Here is a 20,292-nt window from a genome sequence, read left to right on the forward strand (position 1 = left end):
CCGGGTGTTACGGTGTGGCTTCCCGTCACCCCTGCAGTGTCCCCCCCCCCCCACGTTCTCCGTCTGCTTCAGTAACGCTGGTCACCTCGCATGTGTGGGGCGTCCGTGTGCTGCTGCCCGAGGGCTTTTACTCCCGCTGTTTCCTGTGCGCGGGACGCTGTGCCAGGCCCACCCTGTACTTCCTCGGCTCTTTCCTCACGTCTCCTCTGTGAGGCCCCCCACGACGACCTGATTTAATCCTAGCTGCTCCCCTCCCCTCCCCCACTCAAAACTGGACGCTCCGCTGCCTCTGGAAACTGACCAAGTGCTGACAACTTGTTTCCTTCCTTTTCTCTCCTCCTCCGGGTCATGGTTTCCTTTTCTAAATCAGGGTAAGTGGAGCTCGGGTCATGGGTCAGTGCTGTCGTCTTGGGGAGACCGAGGAATTCATGCCCATCCTTTTTTACTTCTGCGGTGGAAGGCACTCTGCTCCCACATCTGGGGTTTTTCTCCGAACTCCGAGGGGGTTACAATGCAGGACAGCTAAGGAGCAGGAAGTCCCAGTGTCCCCTAACACTGTGGTTCTCTTCTCTGGGGTTCCTGTCAGGAGTAAGTCCGAGTTCTTTTTTTTTTTTTTTTTAATTAAAAAAGTTTTAAAGAATTTTTCAATTACAGTTTACATTTGGACGTACAGCAAGGTGGGTAGAAAATCACGTACTTTATAGAGTGGCCCCCCTGCTGCCTCAGATCCCCACCTGGCCCCGTGCACGGTTATCACGATATTGACTATGTGAGGGGAGCCCCCCAAACCAGAATTATCTCCTGGAGGGCGGGCCTTTCGTAGTCCAGCCTTCCCCTGCTGGGCGAGTGTTCTAGGAGCCCATCCGGATCCGTGCACCAGTTGGCATTGTTGTGAGAGGCTGCGTTCGGCTTCAGTGAATTTTTTTGGAAGACTCTTTCAGTGTGTGCACCCATTTCCTGTGGGTGATCTGTGAGCGCACCTGCCCACACCACCCTGAGCGTTCAGCAGCTTTTGACCAAAAAAAACACCGCATGACCCCTGTGCTCCGCCCTCCCTATTCACCCGCTCTCACCCTGAGTGACTGTGTATTTTTGTGTCCCTGGATGGAAAGAGTCCTCAGAGTGAGTGTTTTGCTGACGTGGAAGAGGTGAAACAAAAAACGGCAGAAGCACTAGAAGGCATCAAAATTGACAGGTTCAAAACCTTTTCTGAGCCGTGGGAAAATGGCCCGGTAGGAGTACTGCATCAGATGGAGCGGACTTGGAAGGTGACTGAAGTTTAAACGTGTAAAAATAAACACGCAATTTTTATAAATAAATTCCGTTTTGGGGGGTCCCCTGTTCTCTGTTCTGTGATCTACGTCTCTGTGACTGCTCTGGAACTACCATCTTCTGCTGCTGAACCCCTCCAGCTCCCTAACTCCGGGTTTCTCTCCCCTGCCCCTCTGCCCCTGACATGGCCCTACATACTTAGGGTCTCTCTTCTCTTTCATCCACATTCTCCACTGATCGCCTCAGTATTATCTTGCAGGAGGCTTTCTCTTAAATTCTGTCCCGCATGTATCCTTTCTGTTGAGGGTTTTTTCCCATTGCTAATATCTTGTCATTAAACAAAATTGTAATGTAATATGCATAACATGAAATTGAGCATTTTCGCCGTTTTGAGTGTCAGCCCAGCGGCCTTGAGTACAGTGACGATGCTGTGCAGTCTGGGCCAGCGCTCAGCTACAAAACCCCAACCGTCCCAGGCCAGACTCGGTGCTCTTTACACAATAACTCACCACCACCACCACCACCCCCTCACCCCCTGGGAACGTCTGTTCTATTTTCTGTCTATGAATTTTCCTATTCTGGATGCCTCATCTAAATGGAATCACGCAGTATTTGGCCTTTTGGGTCTGGCTTATTTTACTTATTAGCATAGTGTTTTCATAGCTCATCCCTGTTGTAGTGTGTTATCAAAATTTCATTCCTTTTAAAGGTTGAATAATATTCTCGTGTATGGCTATATCATGTGTCATTGTTCCATTCAGCTGAAGAGCAACATTGTGTTGATAATTTTTTCATTTGCAAAGTTCCTGGTTGGCCCGTTTGCACATCAGTTGGCTCTTGTTTTATTTCTGTTTGCTTTTGTATTCTTTTCTTTTTTAAATAAAAATGATTCATTTCTGTAAGCACTGTGAACATTTAAAAACCTTTATCAGACTTTTATAAAATCCTGATAAGAATTTTTTGTATCATTTTTTGGCTTTTGAACATTAGGTTCTTTGTGCATTTTCGAATTTTGGTTTTTAGAAGGGGGAGGTTTTGTCCCCCCCCCCCCCCCTCCCTCTGGGTACCTGTGTCTGGCGCTTGCGCAGCAACCCCTACCTGCTCCCAGTGCCCGACTGCAGAGCCAGATTTTACAAGAAGCGCTTGAGGTCTTCCCCACAGCGGCACTGTGCCTGTGGCAGCTCTTGACCTTGGGGACGTGTTAGGCCCAAGCCCTTTAGCCCTACAGCTTGCTACATGCCGTAGTTCAAGGGCGGCTCGGGGGCACGCTCTGCCTTCCCACTGGCCGTCTTTCGGGGAGCTCCAAGCAATGCACCTGGCCTCGGTCCTCTTCTTGTTTTGAGTACTTTTTGTGCCTGTTCTCCCTCTATATCTAAGTTACTCGTTGTCACTACTAGCTTTTGACTGCAGAGTCTGGAAGACCTGTGATTTCACTCTGGGTCACTCCTCTGGGTTTTTTTTCCATGAACTGTTGATGCTCTATGAAGATGTTCATTTTATCTTGGAGTTCCAAAATGTATTAGGATTTCTGTTTTGCATTTTCTCTGCAGTACATTGGGAGGTGAGGAAATTTGCCAAAGCATGAACTTACAGAGCTATTTGGATAAGGAGTGTTTGTGAAATATATTTTTAAAGTACAGTATACAGTTTAACACATTTTGCTATTGTTTTATTTTAGAGGTGCTTTGGTAATTTGTAAGTAATGAGAATTAAAATATTAAGAAAGAGTCAACAATAACTATGATTTATTAAGTATTCTATATACGAGGCATGGCATTTGAGCCTTGACCCCCATCATGTTACACTCTGAGATCCCAGATTGGTAGATGGGATTATATGATTATTTGAGATGAAACAATCAAGACTTTGGGAGTTCAAGTGCCTTTGCCAAAGCAGCACGGCCAGGAAGCGGGAAGGCAGGACTTGGAAGGCCGAGTATTTTATCCTCCCACCTGTGCTGTCAGCCACGATCCTGGGCCGTGTCCACTGAAGGAAAGGACCCTGTCTGCCCTCTGCCAAACCTCACTCCTCGGCAGCTCTCTGTTCTACACTAACTCAGGATTCCTTTAGAACTCTCCTTCCTGATCCATCTTATTAGATGGTTTTTCCTAGTGTTCTGACTACATTCTTGGCCCAGGAAACAGAGTGTTGTAAATAACGCTGTATCAGCACTTTAAGGATTTTCGACTTCCAGTCAGGATGGCAGCCCAGGCCGACACGGCCCGCCTCCTCCCACAACCGCATCAAAGTTACAAATAAAATATACAATAACCATTACTCAGAACTGTCAGAAATCATGTTGAATGGAGGTCTTGACAACTACAGAATTAAAAAAACTGTTGTTTTCAGGCTGGTAGGAGGGGCACAGACGGGACCGGCTGGTCCCACACCCATGCAGGGCGGATAAAAAACTGGGACGGATGTCTCGGGAGCGAGGAGTCCCAGCGCCACACCAGGACCCCCAGCCCCAGGGTTCCAGTGCCGGGAAGATAAGTTTCTACAACTTCTGACTGCAAATACCTATGCGGATTGAGTCAGTGGAAGAATCTGCTGGAGCCCCAAGCAGTTTCTCTTGAAGAACCCACCCACGGACCCACCTGCACAGACAGGCTCACTGCCTCTGAGCTCCAGCACCGGGTAGCAGCTTGAAAGGCACCACTGGTGTATAGGAAGAAACTGAAGAGGGTGCCATATCTGAGGCTGCATCAACCTGGTAACACTCTGACCCACCCTGGAGATCCCCAGAGACTCCGCCCCACCCAACTTACAGGCCCACCCAAGCTGCTTCTCCATAAGAGTGGCTGAACTTGGCTCCTGCTTCACAACTTCCTAAACCCTCTCAGATAAGCAACAGCCGGCCTCAGCCCCAGGCCCGGCACTAGCAGCAGCCAGCCTAGATTCACAGCTTGGCTTCACCTGGGAATCTCCAAGCCCAGCACAGGTAGCAGCCACTTCAGGTTGCTTTATAGCTCAGGCAGGAGAGCCCTGGGCAGAACACAGGTGGGGGCTGACCTTGGCCTGCACCACCTGGGAAACCCCAGGGCCAGAGCACCCAGTGGACAGCTACAGACCACATCAGAGCACCAGCGCCCTGTCCCTGCTCAGCTGGTCCTCCACGGAGGGCAGAGGGTGGTCAGTGGTCACAGCCAGTCCTTGCAGCTGACTGGCCTGGGTAAGTCCCTCCCATTGATCTGCCAGCAGCAACCAAGGCTCAGCTACAAGAGGAGGGTGTACTCAGCCCACATGAAGGGCGCACCTTGAATACACAGTTTGAGTGAGGGGGGAGGCTGTGTCACTGGACCCTACAGGACACCTACTACATGAGGCCACATGACAAAGACACAGAGTCACAGCAGCTCTACCTAATATATAGAAACAAACACAGAGAGGCTGTCAAAATGAGGAGAACATGGCCCAAATGAAAGAACAGATCAAAACTCCAGAAAAAGAGCTAAACAAAGTGGAGATAAGCAGTCCGTCAGATGCAGAGTTCAAAACACTGGTTATAAGGACACTCAAGGAACTTAGTGAGGACCTCAACAGCATGAAAAAGATCCAGTCAGAAACAGAGGATACACTGATTGAAATAAAGAACAATTTACAGGGAAACAACAGTACAGTGGATGAAGCCGAGAATCAAATCAATTATTTGGAACATAAGGAAGCAAAAAAAACCAATCAGAATAACAAGAAGAAAAAAGAATCTAAGACAATGAGGACAATATAAGCAGCTTCTGGGACAACTTCAGAAAGTCCATCATTCACATCATAGCGGTACCAGAAGGAGAAGAGAAAGAGCAAGAAATAGGAAATCTATTTGAAAAAATAATGAAAGAAAACTTCCCTAATTTGGTGAAGGAAATAGACATGCAAGTCCAGGAAGCACAGAGAGTCCCAAACATGATGGATGCAAAGAGGCCCACTCCAAGACACATCATAATTCAAATTCCAAAGGTCAGAGATAAAGAGAAGATCTTAAAAGCAACAAGAGAAAAGCAGTTAGTTACCTACAATGGAGTTCCCGTAAGACTGTCAGCTGATTTCTCAGAAGAAACTTTGCAGGCAAGAAGGGACTGGCAAGAAATATTCAGTCATGAAAAGCAAGGACCTACAGCCAGGACTGCTCTACCCAGCAAAGCTATCATTTAGAGTCAAAGGGCAGATAAAGAGCTTTCCAGTCAAGAAAAAACAAAAGGAGTTCGTCATCACCAAACCATTAGTCTATGAAATGTTAAACAGACTTAAGAAAAAAATCAAAACTGAACAGTAAAACAACAGTAAATACAACAAATCTATCAACAATTGAATCTAAAAGTCAAACTAAGCAACAAACAAGAACAGAGCCAGAATCACGGATGCAGAGAGCGTTTTGATGGCTGCCAGCTGGGGGGTGGGGGTGGGGGATGGGCGAAGAGGTGAGGGGACTGAGAAGCACAAGCAGGCAGTCACAGAGTAGCCACGGGGACGTTAAGGACAGCACAGGGAATGGAGCAACCAGAGAACTTCTACACATGACCCATGGACATGAGCAATGGTGGGGGGATTGCCTGAGGGAGTGGGGGTGCTGGGTGGAGGGGGCAAAAGGGATAAAATCAGGACAACTGTAATAACATAAAATATAATTTAAAAAATTTCAAGATATTGAGTGTATATTATAACCTAAGAGAAGTAAGTCAGTTTTAGTTTAGACTTGTGTTATTTTAAATTGAGGTAAGTCCAGAATCTTGGAACTTTAAAACAGAAACAATGTGAGTTCCCATACATCTCAGTCATTAAAGTATATAGCTGGAAACCTAATAGATGAAAGTTCCCAGAAACTTGATTCCAGTTTATTCTGTGTATTGTTTCTGCATTAATCTTACGGAAACACAGCTCCCGTGTTTATTTTTATTTTCGTAGCGTCTGGTTTCAGTCTCTCAGCCTTGCGCTGACAGCGCCGTTCTGTCTTCTCAGACGCGTCCCGTGTGTCCCCAGCACAAGTCTTCTTTAACACGCTTTGCTCGTTACTTTCTCTGCACCCCCTTTCCTAGCGTATGACAGCCGCCGGGCCCTCTCCTGGCCTCCTGCCTTACAGCCCGACCTGCCTTTAGGAACCTCGTGTTCTTCGTGAGGCTTTATCTGACCCACAGGAGCGAGCCTTCTCCTTCGGCACAGCCGTAGCACGCATAGTCCGCGTCACAGGGCACCTGTCTGAGCCTCAGGCTCAGGTTTTCTTTGGAACCGGAGACCGGTGTGCTCAGCGAAAGGAGCCCGTGGGTGAAAGACAAACGCCACGTGACCTCACTGACAGGAGGGATCTAATGCACGAGAGAAGCCAGGGAGCAGAACGGGCCCAGAGGCACAGACTCACGGAGCAGACTGACGGCGGTCAGAGGGGGGGCGGGAGGCCGGGGCCGTCTGAAGCAGCGGAAGGGATCCGTCAAGGACAATATGAAGGACCCGTGGACACGGACAACGGTGTGGGGGACGATATGGAAGTGGGGAGCGGGGGTGGGGGTGGGGCGGGGCAAAGGGGGTCCGTTGGGACCACTGTAATAGCATAAACAGTAATAAAATTTTTTAATTGCCAAACGGTTGTTGTCTCCGTGATTGTTTTTGTCAATCTCCTGATTATCTCTGTAGCACTTAAGACGTACCACACAGAAATAACCTTTGAAATTTTTATTCATATCCAGGCATCCGGTAGCTTGAAGTAAAGGCGGTCTTCTCATTCAATTCACTTTTGTATCAGTAAGTCATTAAGACTTCCTTTTCAGAGCTGTCATTTATGACTGGCTTACTCTTTATCGGAGAGGGAATTCAGTATGACTTGTTTTTAAAAACAAAAATAAACCATTTATTTAAAAACTGTTATAATACTTGAAATAATCGGTAGAGCCTGAGAATCAGTACCTTGGATGGTAGTGACACAAGGAAAATATGGATTCATATTTCACTCTGTGCAAGCCCTTGATGAAAGCTTTTATTTTAATAAGCTTATAAGTTAGATGAATATGGATAGTTCTCTGGCATCATCCCAAGATGATTCTTTTTGTCTGCTGGAATAAATCACACAAAATTAAACAATAAAGCCATAAAACATAATCAACTAACAAGTTCATTGATGCTTCATATTAATGCATTGGGTCATCTTTGAACAGAGTGGTGATTGTCAGCTATTTTTTTGTGTAAAGAAATGATACTTAATGCTAATGTTGTGAAATATACTTTCCTTTGCTTTTTCCAAGTGGATAATGTTCTTTTTGGCCAGTAAATCAGAATATGGGATCTAATCCCCTCAGCATATCAGCGTGTGGAATCTTTAGTCTCAGAAAATGTTTTTTCCCCTCAAAATTGGCATAGACGTTACCAAAAACATCATCAAGCCACGCCCCTATTTGAACAACCTTTCAGTAGCTTCTCTTTTTCAAAACGCACTGAGGTCTGGAATCTTTAGTGTCATTTAAAAAAAGCCCTGGGAGAGCTGGCCTCGGCGCACCAGCCTTCTTTAAGTGTTTCGATGTGTGACATTGTTTCCTGCCATAGTGGCTTCCTTTGTGCTCTCTCCCCTGCAGACACCGGACCGGGTCCCCTCCCTCCCTGCACGCCTTTTCTCTCATGGCCACTTTGCGTCCTTTCTGTCTTTGCCACTTCTTCAAGGGGACTTCACAGAGCCTCTCTTGTTAAATCATGTCTCCTGTCCAAAATCTCCGACTGTACACCTTAATTTTCTTCTTTGTTTCACCGTTCATACCTGTTTGTTTTGTTATGTGTCTGGTTCCCTGTCCAGCCCAAGAGTTCTCTGAAGATAGCGACCCTGCCCGTGTTGGTCACTGATCAACCTTTAGCAGTTAGCACAGGGACTGGCACCATCGTCTTACAAGGTGGGATGAGAGGAACCCAGGACATTTCTGTTTCCAGAGTCAGAATTCCTCCACCAGACCTAGAATCCCTCCACTATCACTGGTTTCTAAGAAAATACAGCACCAGGATAAGGGAGAGCTCATAAAACCACTCAGAACCCAGTGCCCCCCCATTGCCATATTTTATAACAAGAACACGAGCTATTTTGCAATACTGATAAATGTTAAAGGACACATAGATAATTAAAAAATCAATATACTGCGAGCCAAGTGTCGCTGGTTCAGTTCCCAGTCAGGGCACATGACTAGGTTGCACGTCAGGTCCCCAGTTGGGGGTGTGTGAGAGGCAGCCACACAGTGATATTTCTCTCCTTCTCTTTCTCCTTTCCCCTCTCTCTAAAAATAAACAAATAAATAATTAAAATCAATATAAGCAAGACTTGGGCATTGCTATTTTCTTTCCTTGAAAAACAAGAAGCTTAAAATGGTATTTTTATCAAGTCTGTCTTAAAGGCAATATGTATTTCTAAAAGTAGAATTGAGGAGATAGATACAGATGTAGCAAAACCCAAGTGTTTCTTCATGAATTGGGTTTTGTTACATTGTTGCAGCGTATTGCTGCGGAGTACCTCCGGGAGTCAGGCGCGTCTCTCTTTCTGCTTGCTCGGCTTTAACCTTGGCGGGACACACGTTGGGGAGGGCAGTGGACAGCACTCTGGTAATTATCAGAGGTAACCGGCTGTTTGTTGCGATTGCAGGCAGTATGAAACTGTCGTCCCGCTTGAAGACTCCATCGTGACAGAGGTCACGGCGACTCTCCAGGAGTGGGCCGGTCTGTGGAAACAGCTCTATGTGGTGAGTATTTGATAACTAGTTTGTCACATCATGAAAGTCCCGTTGCACCAACTGAAAAAAATCACCCTGCCCATGTCAGTAGCAAAATGTGTAGGCTTCTGAGTGTTCCCAGGTTTTCAAATGTATATTCTTAACACTAACTAAGTACCGCGGGCTGCGTTTTGGTCATTGTGACGAGAACACAGTATCCAGATGGCTGTGGTCTCCCCACCTCACCCCACCCCAGTCGGTGAGACGGGTAGGCCGTAGCGCCCGGGCTGTTAGCTGCCTTATGCATGCTGCGCCCCCAGAAGCTTTCCCAAAACAGGTGTTTACTGAATAAATGAACACACTTCAGAGGTCCATTGTGACCCTAATGGTGGGTAAAGGCCCAGAAGTTGTATCGCCAGTTTCTTACAGCTACTGGAAGTAAAACACATCATATATGACACTTTCTGCTAGGCCCGCAGTTAAGAAGATGAGTAAAAACACAGTCTATGTCCCCTGGACACTTAGGGACTGGCAGGGCACACAAAATCTAGACCGAAAGTAAGTGACAGGGCCTGAGTTCTGAGCAAGATGTAGTAAGTTCCTTACATTTTACTTCTACTAATCACAACAAAATCCTGAACAAAACCTCTAAATCACCCACCAGAAAACCCCGAAAGTTGGGGAAGAGAAGGTGGACTGACTGCCAACCTTGGGACCCAAGGGCTAGTTCCCTGGTGGTGGTCTCTTTCTTGCTTTCCATATGTCCCGGCCTGGGTTCTAGAGAGCCCACCACCTGGAAAGGCTAATGCGCGCAGACTGAAGACAGCACCGAGGGCTGCCTTTCCTCCTTAGCCCTAGGACGGCCCCCTGAGGCAGACACTTGTTAGCCTGTCCTGCCCGCTCCCTCGGAGAGCATCCCCGTGAACCCTGCGCGCCCCGCGCCGACCCGAGCAGGTGTTGCAGTGGGAGAGTCTGCGGCCAGAGCTCTGCCTCTCCCATGCCCCCTTTCCCCCACGCCCCCTTTCCCCCACGCACGGCGCTAAGATCTGCTGCTCCAGGGGAGCCTCGGGGCTGCGCTCTGAGGTATGCCCTCTCCTTCCCCCCTCTCCTTCCCGTAAGGGAAGCGATGTCTCTCCCCGGGGGCGCCTGTAGGGAGCACCCTGACAGTTCCAAGGCGGCCCCGCTCCCCAGCAGGTCCTGGGGGTAGGACGCTGGCTTTCACAGCCGGTCAGCATTAACGGGGTGTTGCCCTGACCTTAAACAGTTCCGGGAACGAAACCTTGGTCAGGAAGAAGCGTCCTGCTGCAAAGGAGCCCGGGGTTGGAGCCCTTGATCTTCACTGGCGCCTCCCCAGTAGAGCCTGCGGGCGGGGATCTGCACTGGCGCCCATCCCCCCGTGAAGGAGGCAGTGGCCCCCTCTCTTCCGTCCTGTGGGCAGGAGCCTGTTTCCCAGCCTGGCCCCACTGAACGGGGGCAGTGCTTCTCCCCAGCCAGGCCCATGCTGAGGATGAAGTGCGGTCGGAGTCCTGCCGTCCAGAGAGCGCACCAACGGGCAAAGCCGGAGGGGCCCCGGAGAGACCTTGTAAACGAAGCTGACATCTGAATCAGAGCCCCCAGAAGGGAGCCTGGAGTTGCCTTTGAATCTAAACAGGCGGACCACCTGCTGAACCGGCAGATTTAGGCAGGGATCGGAGCGTCCTAGTATGACACTTAGAGCGGCCAGCGTGCGGCGCCCCATGGCTCGTCATGCGAAAAGTCGGGAAAGCCTCAAATGTAACGAGGAAGCATAATGGACAGATGCCAGCTCTGAAATGACGTAGGAATCGAAATCATCAGCAGGAATTTTAAGGAAGCTTTTGTAAAATTGCTCCAATGAACAACTCCTAAAACCCTTGAAACAAACGGAAACAGAAGACTGCAGCAAGGAAGTAGAGAATTTTTTATCTAAAGATAGTTTTTGAGGCAAGTCGGCTGATGACCCTTGCGGCTCCGGGGGCAGGGACCGCCCAGAGGCGCCGGGGAGGGCCCGGCAGTGCGCGCGTGCGTGCGGGCGGTGCGCGTTCTCGTGGGCCGTGGGCCGCATGCGGCTCGGTGGCCGGGTGATCTTGGTTTTTAGTTTCACAGACATGTCGATTCCTTTAGTTGAACATCTTCTACACACAAAACAGATGGCTTAAGATTTTTGAGTGGAAAGGAATTTAGGTCTTAAGAGAAAAGGGACCCCCGGGGTCCTCACTGAGGGTGGGAATGCCAACTGCTGCAGCCACCGTGGAAAAGTGTGCAGTTTCCTCAGAAAGGTCCGAGTGGGGCTGCCCTGTGACCCCTTGACTCCACTTCTGGGAGTGTACCCTCAGGGTCCTGAAACACCAGTGATAACGAGTATGTACACCCCCAAGTTCATAGCAGCATTATCTATGATGGCCAACGTCCAGAGGCAGCCCGCGTGCCCATCCGTGTAGGTGGGTGGGTGGAAAAGCTGTGGCCGTTTACGCAATGGAACATGACAGGGCCGTGACAAAGAAGGGCCTCTCATTACCCTCTGTGACGGCATGGATGGACTTGGAGATCATTATGCCAGGAAAAGACAACTATAGGATGATCTCATATGTGGGATCCAGTGAACAAAATAAACTGATGAACAAAGTAGACCCAGAGGCAGGGACACATGGGACAGACGGACAGCTGTCAGAAAGGGGGCGGAGGGGGGGCTGGATAGAAGAGGATGAAGGGATCAGCCAGAGGACATACATGAGTAGCCCATGGACACACACAGACACCAGTGTGGTGATGGCCAGGGGCGAGGGGGGTGGGGACTGAGCAGCGTTGGGCAGAGGTGGGGGGAGAAGGGGTGTGTAATGTGTCACCAACAAAAAAAATGGACTTTCTGGCACAGGCGTGCCTTCGCTGGGTCGCTGAGCCATCAGGGTAAGAGTGTGCACCACTGCCGCTAACTGCAGAGGGCAGGAGCAGCCGAGAAAGTCTTCCGTAGGGAGAAGGTGAAGAATTATGGCGTATTTATTTATTCAATGAAGTTAAAGAGAAAGAGAGCTCTCATTGCCCTCCAAGAAACCTTTTCTTCCAGTCTTTTTTCTTAAATTGGTAATTTCTTTTCCTTCCTCATTTTGTATATATATAATCTTCCCATAAGCCCCGTTATTCGTCTTCAGAATATATCTTAAGCCTCTCAATTTCTCTCCCTCTCTCCATCTTTTTTACTGTTTTGAGTCTTGGGGGAAAAACTGTGAAACACTGACCTAAATAAAGAGGAGAAAGAAGGGGTGGAGTGTGTGTGGCGTTTTTGTTTCCTTTTCCCTTTGTTCCTTCCTCTGCACAACGGGAACTGCACTCTCTTTAAAATGCATGTGGGGTGAGAGTGTCCCTTCAGGGGTCCCCACTGCGTTTAGAGTAAGTGCCAGGCCTGGTCACGATGCCTGTCTGTGTCTCTCCCGCTGTCCCGGTAGCCAGGGCGCTGACCTCTTTCCGCCGGGGACTGGGGACCATTCCTGTTGCCGACTCTCCCGTTGGCATGGTCACCCCCCGGCTCCTCACCTTCTGAGTCCTCCTCCCTTGCTCTCTCCTTAAACGCCCCTTAATCTGAGAGGCAGGCCACCCAAAGCAGGCCCCTGGCTGTTACCGCCGCTGTGTGGCCCGCCTTCAGGGACATTTTTGTCGATAATTTAGCACTCCTTGGTTCCCTTGCTCATCTGTCAGTCCCGTTAAGATAAGAGCTTGTCTTGTCCTCTTATCTCTGTATAACCCAGTTCCTGACGGTGCCCCATGTGATGCAGACCCTCATTCATTTCCTAACACATGTTCGTTGTCTGTGACATGAAAATACACAGTAGCTGTTAGTAGGGATGGGAAGAGAAGGTCCTCTTTTTTCGTGGGTCTGATCACGTTCTTTTTCTGAAGTCAGTTGACGAGTACTGGCCTCAGGGACAAAAACCCCGCAGTTCCTCAGACCCATGTAATGACCTTGGACAAATGACACTTCCACTTGGTATGGTAATGTTTCTAAGCTGTATTTGACCTTTTCGGCCTCCTAGTATTTCAGGAGAAATACTGGTCTATTAATGTGTGTGGTTATTAGAAAAAATGAGTGTTGTTTTTATTCTCAAGAGCATTAAATCTATCCAGTATGATATGACTCATCAAATATAATGAAAGGGCTTGGTCCTCAGATATAAGCATAGGGTTTAGAAAAATAACATAATATTTTATCCCAACAAAAAATAGCCAGAGTCTTTCCATAGCGTTCCCCTTTTCTGTGCTTTAAATTTTTCTGTTGATTCAGTTTTAAAAAATAGTAAGGGCAAAAGAAGATGAGAAGAAAACCTCAATAGATCTAAGTGGTTTCTCGCATTTTTTAAAGAGTTGCTAGTCTGTCTTTCAGCAGAAAATGATTATCCATCCTGAGCAGTAAATTATTATACTTGTAGTCTGTAGGTCGGTTGGGAAGGGGAGCAGAGGGCCATAGAGCAGAGCAGAGGAGGCCAGGCTATTTCGCAGTGAGGTCTAGAGCACTCTGTCCCACGTTTCCTTGTATGTTTCTGTATTGGTGAAACTTTAAAACACCGAGAGGTAAATGTATGAGTATGGTTTACCACGTAACAGAACAGTCCCCAACGCTGACAATGAAAAATGCATCCACTTTAAGGATTTACGTGTGACAGGTCTTCCTTAACCTGCTTTTTAGGTATGGACCCTACTGGCCACTAGGGTATTACCAAAATTTCACGTGTTTTGTGTATAAACAGACCACCTTCCTAAGGATCAAGAAATTTAAACATGTAAATAAGCTGGCACAGGCGGGGTGGCAGGCAGCCTCTAAGGTGCTGCCCCGTGGTACTTGCCTTGGTCCCCGGTATTCCCGCCCTTGTAAGGTTCTTCTCACTTCACTGTAGACTGGACTTAAGGACTTGCTTCTAATGAGTAGAATGCAGGAGAAATGATATGGAAGTTCACTTCTGAGATTAGATTTTATTTATTTTCAAATTTTATTGAGAGAGAGAGAGACAGATACATCTATTTGTTGTCCCACTTACTGATGCATCATTGGTTGCTTCCTGTGTGTGCCCTGCCTGATCAACCCCGTGACCTTGGTGCATCGGGATGGCGCTCTGACTTGCTGAGCTACCTGGGCAGGGCTCTGAGATTAGGTATTAAAGATGGGATTTCCATCTTGGGTTCTCTCTGTCTGTCTCTCTTCTTCTCTCTCTCTGTCTCTGTCTCCTTTGTTGCTCCCACTATGAGGGGACATTAGCTGCCATATTTCAAGGGACTTTGGAGCGGCCCATGTGAGTGGGTTTGGAAGCATATATTTCACTTTGGTCAGGTCTTGAGATGCTTGGAGTCCTGGTCAGCGTGTTGCCTGCGCCCTCGTGAGAGCTCAGCGAAGGTGCTCCCAGGTTTCTGATCCATGAAACTGTGAGGTTCCGTTTGTGTTTTCCAGTCTCCAAGTTGTTCAGTATTTTGTTATGCAGCAATAAATAACTACCTCAGTTAATGGATGGGTAACAAAAACAGCTAAGGCTGCTCTATCCGTAAGTACATTAGCACTTGTAATTCTAGTATATTTAAAAGTGTTTATGAAAACAGGACTTTGGAGCCAGTAAGAGCCTGAGAGGTGACTCATCATTTCTGAGATACCGTATGTTCTACTTATTTAGTTCATTTTTCCTCCCCTGTCTTGTATGTCAGCTTCATGAGAGAAGGGATTTTTAAATTGTCTTGTGCATTTCTATAACCCCAGTATGTGAAATAGCGAGGCGCCCCTTCTGCATCATCGCTCAGTGAAGTGGTCAGAGTTGATATTTTCTATGGAAGTACAGAATAGCGGTGTTCACTGTGACTTAGTAGGAAGATATAGCTGATTTAAATGGAATAGACTTTCCACAGTGTTTTTATTTTTAAGATATCATATTGGTCATTCAGGCCTATTCGTTTTTAACGTTTCATATTTCATTTGAGAACAGTGCCTTGTAAAGACGGACTTAATCTGACTTGAAGTCTCCCATTTCCTCACTTCAGAGGGACGGCTTCCTTCCCAGGCTACCGTGTCTCACCCTGCGCGTGTGCTCGCGCTGGAGTTCGGCCACGGCCTCCGGGCCGCCCCGCCTTCAAAATCGACTTGATCGACTTGCCTCTCACACTCCTTATTTCCCAGTCCTGCTTTTTATTCTCTAGCATTTATCTGCATTCTACTTACTTCGTTTTTATTATTTTCTCTCTCTACTGTGATATAAGGCTAATGAGAGAAGGGATGTTTTCTTTTTTAATTTCTTTTTTATTGAGAGAAGGGAGTTTTTTTTAATTGTGGGTTTTGGAGTGCTGTAACCTGGTGTCTCAGACGGTGCGCGGCCTACTGCGGGTCCTCAGCAAGCACTCGATGAGTGAGCGGCCGCCTCTGCTGACAGCGCTCCTGGGAGAAGCAGCCATTGGGAATCTGCTAAGTTACATAAAATCGCTAATGTTTGATTCCACTCTGGGCCTGTAAAATGGCAATGCAATATTCAACCTCATAAATAGCTGGTAACTTGGTTATCCACATGCAATATTACTGAAATAAGGGGTTTTCTAAGAAAATGCATGCGGTATATTTATTACCAATAAAAGAATTACAGGCTGATTTGTAGAGATGGACTCGATATGAATATGCTTTTGAGATCAAGATCTTTATTAATAGGATTCTTCTATTATTTATCCCCTTTTTATTACTTTAAATTTTTTTTCCATCTCTTCTGCAAGCCGCTGAAATTGTAATAGACACATTGCCCTCTCCAGCTGCGGTCTTGCAGGAAGCCCGTTGCCACCTGGTCTCAGAGGTGCCTCTGGCCGATGGGGACTGGGTCTTAGCTTCCCTGTCACTGCCTGCGGGAGAACCACCGTCCAGGAGGTGACCTCAGAGTGCACCGCGCCTGACAGAAGGTGCAAAGCTGTCCTCCAGACATTATCAAGGAAGGGGGCTAGCAGGGCACTCTTCCTGAGAGGCTCCTGTGATGACAGCACAGAGGGCTCCGAAAGGGGGCCCCTTGCACCCACCGCCACCATGCAGAGGACACGCCGGGCAGCTGGCTCTGTGGGCCCCAGCCCAGGACCTGCGGTCTTGCTCTACGTTGCAGTATTTTCAAAAAATAGAAAATATGTATGTGTACACACACACACACACACACACGGTTACACACACATAGGCCGTGTGCTGGCAGGATTTTTGTGCTGCCTCTAGAGGATAGTGTGGGAGAAGACATGCTGGAATTGCAAGAGCATTTTGTTATTCTGGGGCAAAAATAGTGCAGAATATTAGAATATTCTAGTTTGGGGATCCTGTGGAAAACCTCGGTTATGTAACAGCCTTGTCTCCGTCTCTTCTGTGTGCCATCTGCTCATTGCGTATGCGTTTTGCTGACTGCAGTGTAAAAATAGGAATTAGAAATATTGAATATGTCCTATCTGGATAGGTAAAACACAGTGACGATAGAATTTTCATGGTTCCCTTTTTGCCATGGTCCCTTTAAATGTCTTCAGCCATGTTTGGAGTTCTTAGAAGTCCTTGAATCTGTAGCTGGTTGTCCTTCACTGGCTTTGAAATTCTCCGTTTTCAAACGTTGCTTCTGTGGTTTCTCTTCTGCTGTCCTGGGGCGGCGGTTACACATGTGCATTTGATACAGGTAACATAACCTAGTTGCATGTGTCAGGCTCGGCGAGGTGCGCGTGCCCCTGCCTCGTGCGCACGCCTAGGATACGCCCCCTGGTGATCTCGGCGAGGGACCAGGTGGTGGCTGCGGTTCCTCTCCGTGTCGAGCCCTGAGTCCAGTGTTTGTCTCCAGCCTTCTGCTGAGACGTGTGCTCGCTTTTGGCTCGCTTTGTGGTGGGCTTTGTAACCCCGAGGAAGAAGGATTTTAAGAATCAGCGAATGTGTGGAGAAGATAAGTAGCGTAAGGGGTACTGAGCACACCCCAGTAAGCTTCCGTCCTCTGAATCGTGGCCCTGCCGTGCTCGCTGCCTGGGCATCACGGAGCCCGGCTTTCCCTCCCCGGCCACTCTGCCCCTCGCTGTCCTCTGTCCCCCCTCTTAGCCTTTCCTCCCAGCTCAGGAACGATTAACCCTCCGAGGGAGGAAGCGGGGGGCGGGACGATGGGCTGCCCTCACTGAGTTTTCTTTTGTGAGGCCTGCCTGTCTTGAAAACTCTTCAGCTTTAAAGAGCTGTGCTTTGTACTTTTTCAAGCCCCCCGCCCCCCCTTTTTAAGCTGTACTTACAGGAGCTCGGGCTGCTACTAGCTACTCCGTCATAACCAGGAGACAGACGTTTTCATACTTTTAAATGTGATACGCCTGTTGCCCTGGCTGGTGTGGCTTAGTGCATTGAACGCTGGCTTGTGAACCAAAGTGTTGCCGGTTCGATTCCCAGTTGGGGCACAGGCCTGGGCGTGGGCCAGGTCCCCGGTTGGTGGTGAGCGGGAGGCGGCCACTCCATGTTTCTCCTGTGCGTGGACATTTCTCTCCCTCTTTCTCCCTCCCTTCCCCTTTCTCTAAATAAACAAACAAATAAATAAAATCTTTAAAAAAATGACAACAGCCAATGCAACAATAGCCATCTGGTGTGAATGAATAAATCTGATACGCCTTTAATCAGGTGCCTCCTTTTTGTTCTGTGCTTTATCTGCACACTTAAAAAAAATCCTCTGCTCTGTTGACACTGCATCCTGGTGTGAGTTAGGGCTGAAATCTCGGCTTCATTGCCTGTCTGTCCGGGTCAGCATTACGGGGCAGAGCTAAGGGAGGGGAGTGCCAGGGCCACCAACCAGATCCGTCCCTCCAGCGGGGCTGCTTTCCCGGCACCCTCTGGCCATGGCTGCGCCTTCAGACTCTCGGAGAAGCAGCAACGGCAGTAGCTGTCCTGTGCTTTTAGTCCATCCGCCTTAGGCCTTAAATTAGGGGGGGAGCGGGGAGAGGGGTCTATGCCGGCGCCTACTTTCATCATTTTTTTTACAAGCAATTTTCTGTTCTGTCGAGATTAGAGACTCATTTGGGATACCGGCTACTTCTCCCGAAATAAACTCTGGAAAAATTATTAAAAGTGAGAAATGAAGATTTCAAGAACTAACACACACCGACTCTTTCCTCTGTGTGTTTTTTTTTATTCTGCCATTAAGTCAATTCAGTGAATTTTAAAAATTTCTCATTTTCTGTCTTCTGTTCTGAAATTTCCAAATGGTTCTCTTTTATATTATCCATTTTTCTGCTGAGGTTTCTTTTCTTTCTTTCCTTTTTGTTTCTGTTTTTGTTGAAATATCTTTGGATCATAAAGTTGGAAGCAGCCGCACTAGTTTCGGGAGCTAATCCATTTGTCACGGCCGTTTGCTCAGCCCCTCCCATGCTGCACAGAAGCCCCTGTAGGGGGCTGCGGGGGGACAGACGCGGCTGCAGCAGCGGTGGGCGGTCTGTCACGCTGGTTACGGCGCTGGCGCCGAAGGGACCCTTCGGAGGGGCCCTTGCGTAGAGTGTGCGCGCACGAAAGAGACATCTGTGACGCGTGTCAATTTTAGTCTTGAGGGAAGCGGTCTTCGTGTGTGGGCGTCGGAGCTGGTTACGGTTGTCCATCCTTGTCCGAAAGCCCTCCGTTATCAGAGTGAAGTGACCTGTTTTGGCCTCTACTAGACCAAGGTCCGGCCCAGGAGCCGTGGCGGCTGCACGCTCCTTGTCACTGGGCTCGTCCTCAGATGGCGCGAGGCTCCTTTTTCTGTTGGTCCTTGCTAGTGGGAGGGTTTCCTCCTCTGAAGTCCCCTTTTCCGTCATTGGTCCTGCAACGAGTAATGACGGTGTCTTTTCTTCGGGCTCAGACTTGTCCCCTGCAGCTCCTCCAGGGCATCCATGGCACTTCGGCTTAGGAGCCGCTCTGGCGGGTGGCGGTGGCGGTTGCTTCTGGCGTGGAGATTCCAGCTTCATGTTGCGTTTTTGCTGCTTGGCTGTTTGTTGTTTAAGTTGGTAATCCCTCTGCTGAGGTTTCTTATTCCGTCATTTATTCGGAGTTAGAATAGCTCCTGTAAAGCGTTTATCTGATAACCCCAGCATCTTGCTGCTCTCAGGTTTGGCGTCTCTTGATTGCCTGTCCCTTGAGACTGGGTAGCAGTTTCCTGGCTCATCAGGTTCAGATCCCGTAACTTTGCATCGTACCCTGGAGTTGACCGTGTCGTGTTGTTGAGAACCTGGAGTCTCTTATATTGCTCCGGAGAGTGTTGATGCTTTTCTTTTAGCGGTCAATTAATTCGGCTAGATTGAAATTGCTCGCCGTCGGGCCTGGCAGGTGCAGTTCTCCAGCCCTTGGGTGTGAGCTGCTTTCGGCTTCCACCGGCAGGCGCTGCGCAGGGTCTGCCGGACGCTTGGCCTGAGTGTAAGGACGGACCTGACTCCGGGCCCTCCTTCTCAGGCCCTCTCCCCTCTCACCAGGGCCTTGGCTGCCCAGGGTTTTTCTGTTTCCTTCAGCCAGAAAGACGACTGGCCTTTCTTATCGGCCACGGAGACTGTAGCATCCCTTAGGGCAATATCTGTTTTTTTAATTAGAAAATTTCAATTATAGTTTACGTTCAATATTAAGTTGTATTAGTTTCAGGTATATAGCACAGTGGCCAGGCAGTCATATACTTGATAAAGTGTCCCCCCCGATATTTCCAGTGCCCCCCTGGCCCCGTACCTAGTTATTACCTTATTATTGACTGTATTTTCTCTGTGGTACTTTAGGTCCCCGTGACTGTTTGGTAACTACCAAGCTGTGGGTCTCAGTCCCTTCACCCTTTACATCCAGTGCCCCAGCCCCTCTCTCCTCTGGAAACCAATATAAGCTGAATAAAGGCAAGTAGGTTTTGGGAAGGAGTTAAATGTGGAATAAGTAATTAATGTGAAGTAAGCAACAACCCACCACTCCTTTTAAAAAAAGATATTGCCCCGTTTTTTAAAGCCCTTCCCTAAGGGTGTGGTCATTGATGTTAGAGAGGGAGGGAGGCGGGCGGGGAACATTGATACGAGAGAAATGCTGGCTGGTTGCCTCCCACACATGCCCCGACCAGGGATTGAACCCGCAACCATTTGAACCCGCAACCTGGGTAGGTGCCCTGACCGGGAATCAAACCCGCAATCTTTTGGTGCGTGGGATGCCGCTCCACCCAGCAGCCACCGAGCTGGGGCTGTTGCCCTGTTTTTAATGAAACCCAGCACACTGACTGTGTGCGCCCCTATGCGCACTGCAGCGTTACTTACACCAGCCGAGCTCTGGAAGCGGCCCCGGCGCCCATCAGTCGCCTACTGGATAGAAGGAAGCAGTGCATGCGTACGACGGAGCATTACTTGGCCGTCAAGG

General features: G+C 48.5%; 1 protein-coding gene across 1 annotated transcript in view; it reads left to right on the plus strand.

Annotated features, from left to right (window-relative positions):
• DOCK3 (dedicator of cytokinesis 3) overlaps positions 1-20,292 on the plus strand; it is a 218,468-nt gene that overhangs the window by 46,212 nt on the left and 151,964 nt on the right. The window contains exon 5 of the mRNA XM_090284832.1: positions 8,873-8,969. Within this exon, the coding sequence (XP_090140958.1) occupies positions 8,873-8,969 (97 nt within the window). The remainder of the gene's footprint in view (positions 1-8,872; positions 8,970-20,292) is intronic.

The sequence above is a fragment of the Furipterus horrens genome, unplaced genomic scaffold, assembly GCF_987537825.1.
Source record: "Furipterus horrens unplaced genomic scaffold, mFurHor1.1.pri manual_scaffold_7, whole genome shotgun sequence".
Taxonomy (NCBI): domain Eukaryota; kingdom Metazoa; phylum Chordata; class Mammalia; order Chiroptera; family Furipteridae; genus Furipterus; species Furipterus horrens.